General features: G+C 35.4%; 1 protein-coding gene across 3 annotated transcripts in view; it reads left to right on the top strand.

Annotated features, from left to right (window-relative positions):
• Positions 1-13,244, top strand: part of Elys (AT hook containing transcription factor 1 homolog) — a 509,801-nt gene extending 496,557 nt beyond the window's left edge. For all 3 annotated transcript variants that reach the window (XM_090402410.1, XM_090402411.1, XM_090402409.1), the window contains exons 37-38: positions 6,513-6,798; positions 12,222-13,244. In XM_090402410.1, the coding sequence (XP_090258536.1) occupies positions 6,513-6,798; positions 12,222-12,405 (470 nt within the window). In that variant the 3' untranslated portion in view covers positions 12,406-13,244. The remainder of the gene's footprint in view (positions 1-6,512; positions 6,799-12,221) is intronic.
• The last annotated feature ends 395 nt before the right edge of the window (positions 13,245-13,639 follow it).

Below are 13,639 nucleotides of genomic sequence, written 5' to 3'. Positions count from 1 at the left end.
ATTAAAATATACTAATTCTGCCGTACAAAATGAACACCGTGGACCGCACAAAAACCTGAGAGGACTGCATGCAGCCTGCAGACCATTGGTTGCTCATCACTGCGTGCGGCTCCCTAAATTTTTTTTTTAACAGATATAATTTTAAAAATGGCTCTTCACTCCAAAAAGGTTGCCGACCGCTGCCTTAGCATGTCTTGATGCCAAAAGTACTGGGGACAGTACTACATGATTACAAAGTTACATGATTATAAGTCTACATTATTACAAATCTCTTATCAACAATTTTCCTCCATATTAGTCTGTCACTTGTCAGACACTCCAGTTTTCTTATATCAGATATTTCAGAAGTTCCTTAGAAGATATTTTTTTCTTCTAGGGAACTTTTGACAGCAACAACCTAGGTCTTCCTCTGGGTCTTTTTCCTGCCATCTTGGCATTGTTTTGCTAACCTTTCCTCTGTCATTCTGTTTAAGTAGCCATATCACCTTAGATGAGCTCTGCTCACACATTCTTGAATGTTAACTGTTATAAGTTCCATCCTAACATCTCCATTTTTAATATAATTCTGTCATCGATGCCATGCTTTCGTTCTGATTTTTCTCAGAACTCTCATATATGTGATCTCCAGTCTTTGATTAATTTTTTTAAAATTTCTAATCCAGCTCTCTGATCCATAAGTAACACGTTTGCTGCCACGCTTCTCGGACATAGTTTGTTACTCCCCGCCAAGCACTTTCATTTCTTCAAAGTCAATACAAGTAATCTCGTAGCTAGCTTATCAGACAGAATTTTGTTTCATACGCCAACTACAAGTAATCTTGTAGCACATAAAGTAAAAATAAATAAAGCGAAACACGTTATTATCGTCCTAATTTGCCAGGAAAAACCACCATTGTGTGTGGAAAATTGTTTTAAAGTGTACCATTCGTAATTTGATTTACAAATTATGGTTATACTATGGGTTAACTCGTGCTTGGCATTGGAGGTCAGTAATCGACATGCAAGTATATTCGTAGTTGGCTTGTGAGGCTCATATATAATATATTATACTTTTGCTGAAATTATTTTCCTTCTACCAAGCCCCCCAGACGTGCTCTCTGCTTTACTCACAAGCCAAGGGTCCAAATTAAGGTGCTTTATACTACGGGTTAACTCGTGCTTGGCATAGGAGGTCAGTAATCGACATACGAGTATATTCGTAGTTGGCTTGTGAGGCTCATATATAATATATTATACTTTTGCTGAAATTATTTTCCTTCTACCAAGCCCCCAGACGGCTCTCCGCTTTACACACAAGCCAAAGGTCCAAATTAAGGTGCTTATACTACGGGTTAACTCGTGCTTGGCATAGAAGGTCAGTAATCGACAAACGAGTATATTCGTAGTTGGCTTGTGAGGCTCATATACCAACTACGAGTCTACTCGTAGTTGGCAGTGAACATGTTAAAACAGGTTTGAACAATGTCTTGTACATTTCCAGTTTAGTATTTTGACTAATTTCTATTGTTCTGCTCCTGTCCATATATGGCATTTATTTGCTTATTTATTTATTTATTAAGAATAATAATATATTGATATATTTGTTATGTTAAAGAGTTTGAGGTTGTACTTGGTGGAAAAACAGTAGTATTGGGAAGAGTGTTCCAAAGAACAGAGGTACATGGAATGAAGGAAGATGATTAGAAGTTCATTTGGTATGTTTGTAGGGAAAGTGACTGAAGGGAGTCTCTTAGAGGGATCACCTATTAAGCAGATTGCCTTCTTCTGTATATTATCAATTCTTAGGGATATTTTGGGTGTACCACCTCAAATGTGAGAACAATATGCCAAGGTTAGTCAGACATAAAGTTTTAGGAGTTGAGCAGGCAAGAATAGCATCTTGAATGAAAAATAACAAGTTTTTTAGAGGCTGAGGAGGCTATGGATATATCTCTGTGCCAGGATAATCTGGATGTGACAGTGTTACGTCTATTTTTTATTTCTCATTTGTATAATGCTATTTGATTTTGTGGTCACTACGCTTTCCTTTACCTTAATATATAAGTTGGCCTCTGTCTGCTATCTTTGACCCTTATATATCCTTAAATCGTCTGCCTAACATTTGAGTATGATCTTACTGCTAATCTGACAATCACTAAATTTTGGGCCCCCAGAAAATACCTATTCCCTGATCTCTGTAAGTCATCCACATTCGCTCAGACAAATTTATTTCCTGCACCAGCCTGGGCTTTAAGGACAGAGTCAAACTCAGCCTAAGGATGGTTATAGAGTATCAGATGCTACTAAAATAATTCGCTTCAAATCAGAAGCCATAGGTTTTCCTTTTTTGTATGTTTGCAGTCGTGCCCCCTTTCCTTTCTTACTTAGGATATCCCCGCGCACGTATATGATCACCAGGTTCGTATTTTTATGAAGGGTCTAGGTCAGTCAGCATGGTCAGAAAAACAAGCATGAATGGTAACATACAAATTTAATGAATTCATAATTAATTACAATACAAAGACAAAATTGATATTAATGCTAGATTAAAACTCTTACATTTCTCTCACTCTCACATTCTTAGATAGACATGGATTTCTTAATCTTTACAACACTATTCCTTCAACTTATCAAATATTTGGTTTACAACTTAATAGGAGCCAGCTAGGTATTTGGCACATTATTAATCTCCCTCAAGTAGGTCACTACAGAATCTCCAGTAAGTTAACAGTTCTCAGAATTCAGTCTAATGGTATAGAGTCATTCACACATATAATAATTATTCATGCTTATCCTTATCATAAATTTCGAGTTACACTTCCCTTCGTTTTTGTTAGTCAAGTTCTCTAAGGGACTAAAATATGTAAAAGTACTTATCTACACTATCTCAGGTTCTTTCGGAGTTTTCTCCGTCCTTCTTACGAAGTTCTGGTTGCCTGGATTGGGTGCTCAGTTTCTTTACTAAGGATTTACGTCGATGCTATTCCTTACCGATGGCCTGCGTTCAAGATTTGCTGTGTTCTGTGGCGGTGCCATACTGGGTTTTCTCGGAGATCAGCTCTTAAAGATAAGAACTGAATCACAATGACCACTCGAAGCACACGGTGAGAATACAGGAACAAACAAAGTGAGGGGTTCAATTCTGTGTTGCAGGTTTTATACGCTCCCCAAGAGCACCACCTTTCTGAGTTTGACCTCTCCTTTCGCCCTTCTGATTTGTCCCCAACTGGGTGACTTCACCGTTCTTCATACGGGGCTTTCCAATTCCGGGAATGTATGCGTCTTGATGTTTTCTTAAAGGTAGCACCTGTGGACGCTTACACTGCTATCGTAGTATTGGGCAACCTTTGCCCCTTCTTACTGAATTGTTGGCATTCTTTCATGTGTAGAAATTCACTGATAATTACTCTCATGTAAGCCCTTTTTGTTGATTTACAGTTACATTAACGTATAAATACACTAACTACAATACAAACAGTTCTTATTCTAATTTGCCAGTTGTTATTTCTTTTAAAACATAGTTAAATTGTGCCAAATGATAAGTATGCTCATTTAATGGATATCTTCTGTTAGATTCTGGAAAGGTGATCTCATTTAGAGTGAGGTCACCCATTTCAGATCTAACAACAGTCAGCCCAAGAAGATGAAGCTGATCTTGTAAGGATATTAGAACATTATCAAAAGTAAGTGGGGGTGAGGTGGGAAGAAAAAAGATCCTACTTCACTCCCACTTACTTTTTGCTAACATTCTAATAGATGGGCCTGAGTTTTTATAGCATTGGATTCACTTTGCCTTCGCTCCATTTAAGAATGATGGGATCAGTATTTAAGTCATTGGTTATGGAAGATTTTCAGATTTCAGAATCAATTTCAAATCCTTCAAATAGGATTTGAAGTAGGGGGGGGGGAAGAGAGAGAGGCATTGATATAGAGGAGGAAGAGTGCAAGTAAGAGTACAGAACCCTGAAAATCCAGCATTGATAAAAAAAAAAAAAAAAATAAAAATAAAAAAAAAAATCTGATGTAGGAGAATTCTCAAAGATAGGTAAGGTTAGCAAGGAAGTTTGCTGTACAATAAGAATGGTGGAATCCATATCGGTGATTGCTAATTAATTGTTGGGTCTCCAGGTAATGAAGAACTAGTTGTTGATGACATTCTCCATCATTTTTGAGACCAATAGAAGAGTAGTTTAATGACTGACTTTTATCTCCCTTTTTTAGGTACAGACTGGGTGAAAGCTTGCTGCCATGCTGTTACAGAGAGATTCCAGATGAATATGACAGCTTATATAGGTGATACAGGATGTGTGTTAATTCTGGGGTACAAGTTTTAAGTGCAGCTAAAAGAATACCATCTGGACCAAGAGCTTTATTAGTATCAAGATTAATCAGGATTTTCCTGATGTCCTTCTGCAAAAGAACAGAGAAGGCATGTAATGGACAGTTTGGTAGTGTGGGAGGGGATTTACTTTGGTCATCTAAACAAGAGTTGGAGGAAAAGACTGGTGCCAAGAAGTCTGTCTTATCCTTGGGTGAGGATACCATCAGGATATGAGAGAAGTATGTCCACCAGCCTCAATTAAGATCTAGAAGGACAACTTCCAGTCGAACATGAGGCAAGTTTATTGCATTTTCTTCTTATGAAGTCTGCTATTGGAATCATTGACTTTTTTACACTTGTTTTGGGCTGCAGTGTAAGTTGAATGAGAAGCTGAAGTTTTTGATTTAAGCTGCTTGACATATGCTGCATTTTTATCATGAAGGCACACATTTTAGAGAACCATGGCTTAGGTAAGAGTCAGGGAGTTTGCAGCGGAGTGGAGAATGAAGGCCCTCGAACCACTGAGGATGATTCGGTTATTAGTTAAGTGCAAATGGTTGGATCAGGAGAGCAAGACAGTGATCTAACCTGGAAAAGAGGCATAAAAGTTTTGGAGGTCAAATTGGCACAATTTTATGAGGCTGAGAATGGCTGAGAGGAGAATGAACTGTAGAAAAGGGGACATGGATAAGATTTTGGCCAGTATTTGGAGCGAGAGCTAGTTAAGAAAAGGACCTTTTCTTAGCTAGCTTTTCCAATACTCCAGAAAAGGTCTGGAGTGTTGGAAAAATGATGAGAATTGTCAGGCATTCTGGTTGGTAGGTTAACTATTTGTGATAGATCATGACTGATGACAAATGATTTGGCTTACCTTATGGTTTGACCTGGAAAGTTGGAGAAGGGAAGCCAGTTTGTGTTATGGATGTTAAAATCTCCTAGGAAGAAAGTTTCACAATTTGGGTAATTAGAATGTATGAAATCAACTTTTAGTGATAAGTAGTCAAAAAAGGCAACATGGTGGAAGTGTTTTTTAATTGAAAGAACTTTTAGCATTATATTTTGTATATGGGAATAGATTTTATTATTGTTTATAATTTTTTGTTGTATTTTTAATATTTTTTTATAAATTTTTATAGAAAATTTGTATATATCCACAGTTAAAATGCTAGTATCTGTTTGGTCTTTCATGTAAGAGTTGTTGATTCAAGAAATTTAAAGATCAAAGGCATGCAGCTGGGGTGAGAAACTTGCATGCATAACTCCCACTTAGGGAGTGCTCAGACTCCAGTTGAAGTGTTACCTCTGCAGTGCCCCCCCCCCCACACCATTAATTTGGTCCCCCTCTAAACACGACTTGGTAGAGTAAGCAACAGTAGGATTATTCACTGGAATAATCCTGCTACTGCTTACTCTGCTGGACATTAGGTCAGAAGCCTTAGTCAGTTTTCTGCATTCCTTGGTTTGGTAGACAATGTTGATATGCCCTCCCATACTAGCTTTGTCCCTTGAGTGAATCTTGGTTTCACACCAGACAGTACAGTTAATGTACCACAGACATTGACAAATATCCTTGCTCATGGTGAGGTTCAAAGACACAGCCTACTGGTTGGAGAGGGGAAGCATTATCCACTCTGCCAGCTGGTCTTCTTCAGGCAAACTCTTTCTCTCTCTCTCTGTGCATCTTCAAGTGATGGTGTTTGTGTTATTGATGACTTGTAGCTTTTGTTTCAAGTTCTCTGTCTGTTCCATTAGTTTGAAATTTTCAGCATGCCAGCCTTTTTATCCTTGAGAGTTGAACCATGTAGATTATTTCTTTTAATACACCATACATTTTTTGTACCTTTATCATTGCCCACTGTTGCATACTTGTATAATTTTTTTTTTTTTTTCCTCACTCAAAACATCTTCAGTAATTACTTAGTTTAGTCACGGAACATTTGACTAGACAGGCTGTCTAATCTTTACTGTTAGCATATAAAAAGTCAGATGATGTTGGTTTAAAGATTTTGAGATATAACATTTTCAGATAAGACACGATATAAACAGGATGGCTGGCTAGTTTTGTTTTTTATTTATACTATTTAATTTATGTTATAGACTATATTTTTCTTATTTCTAATATATGATCTTTCTCTGTGTGTGTGTGTGTGCGTGCATGCACATATAAATAATGTGTACGATTAGTATAACTGATATGATTTTTTCCTAATAGATCTTCCAAATTTTAATACCCCACCAAGTTCCATTCCTTCCTTCATTTTCTCTCCTCCTGTGACAAGGTCCAGAGCAAGGCAAAAGAAGTTTGATGAAACATTTAATTCTTCTTCTACTACACCAGGATCCAGATTTTCCAGAGAGCATAAGCGCCTTTCACCTTCTGTGCGATTAGAAGCTCTGACTTCCTTGGATTCCTCTCATGAAGAACCAGAGAGCAGCACATCAACTCCAGTAAACAGTGTTGTACATAGTAGTAAAAAAGAAAAGCATGCAAAGCGACGGTATGTTAAATGTCTTAAATATTCTTCTTTTTTTAAGTTAGCATTTTTTTTACTGAAGTAGTCTGTCACCTCTAGAATTACTTGACAGGTTTTGATTAAATTTAGATTTAAAGATCTTATTAAAATTCATAAGTTTATCATTTTGGTGTGAGTTTTGGACATATGTGAATCCTATCCATACAAGAGTATGGATAGACCTATTAGCATATTAGAGACTAAGAGAGACACTTCTCTAGAGACCAAACATGATACTTCAAGCCTCTGTTAAGCAAGTTAGTAGTCTCACGTGAGGCAGCAAAAGTTATCTGTATTAGTCAGATTTTCCCTTTAACATAAAGGCTGTATATGTTGCTATATAGTAAAGCAAGCCTCTGAAGCTTCAGCTTCTTTGTATTCCATTTATGGAGTATTTTTTTTATTTTTGTTTTATTGAGTTATTTCTTTCATACTTTACAGCTTAGTAATACTAAATAGCTGTGATAAAATGAAAGGTGTAATTTTAGGTTTGATAAAACTAAAATCTTTTACTGCTTCGTTTAGAATTGAAATCATGGTAGAATGTAAATATAATTTACATTATTTAAATAAGATTAAGAGAATTTTCTGAATAACATTACGAAACATTGAGGTCTACAGCTATAGGACATTCATTCTGATAAAATAATGTCTATACAGTCATCCTCATATCACTCTTTCTATTCCTAGGAACTCCCCTCCCCCAACTCTGCTATCCACATTAACATAGTTGCTAGTCATGTAGGGATAGTTTTTAGTCCAAAGAGCATTTTGACAAATTGACTCTGTAACAAACTATGGAAAAGATCTTGCCATAGAACCATTGCTACTTTAAGCTGACTATTGTGAACAATAAAAGCACAAAACCTACACAATAGCAAACAGAATATCCTCATAAGTGATGTTAGATTAGTAAATGAAACAAAGATAAGCTGTCAGATTAGTAAATGAAATCAGTAACAAAGAAAATGGCAAGAAATAGAACAAAGAAAATGGCAAGAAATAGAACAAAGGAAATAGTTGGAAACCATGATTGACAATATAAAGGACTGAAAGCAACCGTATATAAAGCACACAAAACAACACTAGCAAAAAAGTACAAATGCAAACAATAATGCAAGATAAATAGGAAAGAAAAGAACTAGAATGGTGGAATTACAGAAATGAAAATCCAGAATTAACATCTAAATTTCAAAATGTTACATTAGTTTAAATTAATGTTGCTTACTTGAAGTCTTCATAGTGAACTAAATACTTGTAGATTGTGGTCTATCAATTAAAATAAAAACCAGCCTAAAAACTTAGGCAGTCAGTCAGTTTACAATGAGGGAAGAGACACAAATGATAAATAGCCTAAGGGCTGATGCCAAACGATGAATGGCCAAAACAACATTGGATAAATTGTGGATTACTGTAATACTATTTTATGAATAGAAATGGGCAACTTATAGCTGCTTATGCATTGTTATGAATTATTTGCAGAAACTCATTATTACTTATAAAGCTTGTTTATCAAGTAAAGAGAATTTGCCATACCCAGTTTCTTTAAGACTTCACTACAACTCTTTAAAAATGCACATTAGTTTGCAATTTTTATTCAATCTTGGATTCACCTTTCTCAAATTACTCGGTCTTCCTTTTTATCCTAGCGATTCTACAGTATCAAAACTTCTCATAAATAGAGGTTAAAGTAAATTAAAGTGTCTTGCATATTTTTAAGCCAGTGGTTATTATCTCATCCAATCCCCTGAATTGTTAGCATTAAGAATCAGAAAGGGTTGTAGTCAGGGGTATGCCATTAGTGTCCGGCACCTGTGTGCAGAACTTTAGTTGGCACCCCTATACCCCTTCCCCAATAAAAAATCACGTTATAAAAACGTATCAGTGAGAAAAAATGAAATACGAAATATATTGATTATAAGTTTACTGAACAAAAAGCAGAAATTACAAAATAAAATGTATAAAAAAAAGACAATAAACATACAAGAAGGGTACAAAAACAACAAAAATAATTTGGAAAAAAAAATAAAGTAAATAAATAATAAAATAAATAAATAATAATAACTTACAAGTATATAAAATAGGAACATAATAAACATTATTGGGTAAAGAAATAGTTAAATAAATATTATTATAATTACGGCTATTTTGCCTGCTTCAGTTTAGGAGTGCCCCTGTTTAAATGTCATTGGCTATTTACTCACGTCACAGCCAATGACATTTAAACAGGGGCACTCCTAAACTGAAGCAGGCAAAATAGCCGTATTTATAATAGTTTATTAAGAGGAGTAACATGGGAGTTTTCCCAGAAATAATATACATAGTTAAATAAATATTTAAACAGAAAGAAAAATCACTTAGTGAATTGAACTTTTCTAGTTTTCATTAATGAAAATTCTCGAATAATATCATGTATATCAAGTTGATCCAAAATATCTGACTCTATTGATATAATGGCAAGATTTTAATAATTTTAAGTTTAGAAAAGGACCGTTCCACAGATGCTACAGATACCGGTAATGACAAAAGAATCCGAAGAGCAATTGTAAAGTTTGGATAAACTGTGATTAAGTCATTTGAATAAATATACTGAATTATCTGATATATATCATTTTTAAAATTAAAAATAAATGGTTGACAGTGTAAAATTTCTTTGCATAAATCATCTGCATCAATGTCTGAATGATTCTCATGTGTTAATTTTTGTCTTAACTTTTTACAAGATAATAAATATTCTTCATTTTGTGAAGTACTTAACAAATACAAAAACTGAAATGAATTCATATGTTCTTTTAATAAAGTAAATCTTTCCTGCAAAGATTGTAATGTTTGATCTATTATGCAGAGAAAAAAAATTACTTTAAATGAAATTTCAGGATCTACTATATTTAATGTTCATAATCAAATTGTGTTGTCTTTTTACGTCGCCTTAGTGGTCTACTACTACAAAATACAGATTCTGTGTGAGTTTCATCAGACCTATTTTGATTTAGATCATTCAATGCATCTAAAGCAAGTTGGAGATTCATAGATGAAGATGGCAGTATTTTGCTGACAAAATTCACTTTATTTAAAATATCATACCAACTCTTTGGCGCCTGTGGGGGTCACACACATTGCACATATGACCAGCACGCCCCTGATTGTAGTAACAGCTTATCCACTTCTTTTTTCATTTATTTCTTCTCCTTCATTATGTTATTCTTTCATGATATATTTTGAGACAATATGCATTCAAGAATTCAGCTAATGCTGTAGCCAGTTTTCTGCAGCCATTTTGCATTGACAAACATATTTACTTATAGTGCTTTTTTATTAGATCCATAATATAATTAACCCTCTTAGGATTCCTTAGTCTATATAGTTACCATATTTACTCAAATATAACTCGCCCCTCACATGTATCTCACATCCCTAATTTTACTTTATGAAAAAAAAATTTTTTTAAGTTTTGCATATACCTCACACATGAAAAAAGTTTGAAACTTGAAGAAACAGATAGTGAATGTTATTATGGAAGTTTCAGATATTTTGGAATTTGGTAGAATAGAATTAGCATTTCAACTCGGCAATCATCAGCTTGCCTTTGTTGTTGAGTCATGCGATCTTTTGATAATACCACACCAATCATATGCAAGACCTGTAGTAGCGATAGTGAATAGTAGATTCTTGGTAAGTCATATCCATTTTCAGTTTTTTTTTTAAATCAGTGATCTTATGATTCCTAAATGATAAAACGACAAGCAGTAATGAAACTGTTTTGATTTAATTATAGAAGCATTGTCACTAAAGATTCAAATATGTTGCGTAATGAGGGTGAGCAGCTGATCGCATAAATAATGTTAATAATTAAAATTTAAATACATTCATTTTAAAAATAATGTGAGCAATTATAATGAATACTGAGAATTTAGTTATACACTCATGAGTAGTTGAATTAGAGATACCTGCCTAGTAGCTGGTAGCACCCCCTTTTGCCTTGATGATGGCGGCGATGCAGCATGGCATGGACTCCACAAGGCACCGGAGGTATTGTGGAGCCAAACTGATCCATGACCACTGCACAGCCTCCCACAATGCACAGAGATTGGTCGGAGCAGGGTCCAGGGCACGTATATCTCTCTCTCTCTCGACAGCATCCCAGATGTGTTCAATAGGATTGAGGTCAGGGGACCTCGGGGACCAGCCAAGCATCCTCATGTCCATGGAGTGAGGATGCTTGGCTGGCCCACTCGGCTACAATTCAGGCGTGGTGGGCTGGTGCATTGTCTTGCTGTAGGTACAGGTCTCCTGCAGGGTGCTGTAGGCACAGAAATGAGTGTACATGATCTGACAGCAGGGTGCTGTAGGCACAGAAATGAGTGTACATGATCTGACAGCAGGTCCCTGTATCGTTCACTGGTGAGGGACGATGGTAGATCCAGGGGACCCATTTCATCCTGCGTAAACAGTTCCCCCATACGAGGATACCACTACCGGCCTGAACTGTACCCTGCTGGCACGAGGGATATCTCGACTCATCAGTCCAGCGACCTTTTTCCATGTGTCGAGGGTCTAATGGCAGTGTTCTTGCGCCCATGCTAATCATTGTGCCTTGTGACGTGCGGTGAGCAGAGGTACCCTAGTCGGGCAGTGGCTTCTGTACCCCATAGCGAGGAGATGGTTTTGGATGGTGTGGCTGCTCACGTCATTGTTGTCCAGCATTGAATTGGCGAGTGGTCTGTGGCCCGTCTATCCGCTGTTACCATCCGAGCTAGCCGACGGCATCCCCTGTCATCGACACGTTGTACACCACGGCAGTTTTCCTTGGCAGCTGTGGTTTTACCCAATTCCATGTACTCACGGTACACTTTTGACACAGTGGCCCAGTGCATTCATGACTTCGGAGATGGAGTGTCCCATATGTCTGGCTCCGACTATCTGACCACGATCGAATTTGCTGAGATCTCGAGTCTTCCCCATTCTGTGCTCGACTATTACTCAGACGGTCAGTACAAAGTCTGATCACATCCTCATCATATGCCATGTGGCACTATTCCATTCGCCAGGGTGACTATTTTCAGTGTTTCTACTTTCATACTAGAATTGATACCAATAGGTATTGAGTCCGAGAAACTCAGATTTTTCATCCTTTAAAAACACGCCAGAAAAGCACATCCAATTATTTTGACTTTTATTTTTCATTTAATTTTCAAATCATATTTTATTGAAATGACTCAACCAGATTTTTCCAGAACAACTTTTCTATGCCCAAAAAAGTAAATACTGCATATCAATGTTTCTCAACTATCTCTTTAAGCTTCTTAAGAATATTATTTAGTTTTTTAAGGAACATATATGAGTTGAGAAGTCCTTTAAATCATGACTTAATTACTTAATGGAGTATTTTCTTTTTTTTTTTATTTCAGGAGCCAAAGGATCACATCAGTGCATTCCTCTCAAAGTGTTATCAATCTTATTTCTCCTATTAGTGAAACAAGTTCATCAAAGACTCTGGTAAAATCTCAGAATACCTCTTCATTAGCAAGTAGGCATAGCATGATTTTGAGAAGGTCACGGATAAGAGGTCGCAAATATGTGAAGTTGGTGTGAGTTTATTTCAAGAATAGCATATTTGCCAAGACTACTTGCCACAAATTTTGAATACTGTGATGAGCCCCTCAAGTCTTGTATTGGTGTTAATTGATGTTGTCCACTGCAGCTTGTGGAATAAAGTCTTACTTGACAGTGTACATAACAAGAGAGAGTATCCATTCAAAACTGTACAGTTTGTGTTTTGAAGCAACTTTAGTTAAACTGATCATTGTATAAAATGTGTACATTTACATGTGCCGAAAAATTTCATTACTAACTTCTCCAAATAGTATATTTTATCTTCTCATCATGGGTCCTTTTTTATATCAATGACTAAAACACTCTGTTGTAAGAGTACCACATGTGTTACATATGTCTTACTGTTCTATAGATTTAATAGCAGTTTTAAACTTAATCAAGTGTATTGCAACAATGCTGTAAATTTGCATAAGTCCATTAAATTTATTTGGAACTGAATTCAAACTGAGTGAAGTGATGCAACTAATAATGCTCTGAAATCAGATCTATTTGGTTTTCATCTTTACAAAATGCAAAGATGGAATATTTTTTTAGGTGAAAGAGAAAATAATTTTTTTTTTTTAATATGAATTAGAATTGGAATTTTCTGTAAAGCAGAATTACCAAATTTTATTAAGTAAAATTCTGTATGGAAATAAATAATATCAATTTCTTTCTCTGTCTCTCTCTTTAAAAGTTGCTAATCTTTTTTTTTTTTTTAATTAATAATAAATAGTAACATTTGTAGTACTTTACTGTTATAAAAATTATGCATGCAGTTACTCAATTTCAAGTGCCTCATTTTTGAAATAGTTAAATTGAATTATTGCAGCTGTTGAAAAAAAAATGAATTCAGGCAAAATTGTTACTGTTGTGTTGTTATTTAAAATTGTTTGGAATTAAAAAATTACTTTTCAGTGAGAATAAAATGGAAAGTTTTATACATGATCTAGAGTAGAATTTATTTATGGCAGTATACTTGAAATACCATACATGTATGTTTACATTCAAGGAGTAAAAATGCAGTAAAAAAAAAACGAATCCTGTAAAAATTTCAAGGCCTTTAAGAAACATCCAAAAAGTGGAAGCAAGCCAAATTATATATAAAAGAAGCTAAACTGAAATCACAGGAAGACATTGGAAAGAATCTAATTTTCATGGTAGAAACAAACTGTTTCAAAGAAAACTAAGAAATGGAGGAAACAGTGTCACTAAAGTTAATCAAAGCCATGAA

Source organism: Typopeltis vanoorti, chromosome 13 (assembly GCF_054136105.1).
Source record: "Typopeltis vanoorti isolate ZY-2024b chromosome 13, IOZ_Tvanoo_1.0, whole genome shotgun sequence".
Classification (NCBI taxonomy): domain Eukaryota; kingdom Metazoa; phylum Arthropoda; class Arachnida; order Uropygi; family Thelyphonidae; genus Typopeltis; species Typopeltis vanoorti.
The sequence above is the reverse complement of the archived record's forward strand: the minus strand, read 5'-3'. Positions and strand labels throughout refer to the sequence as shown.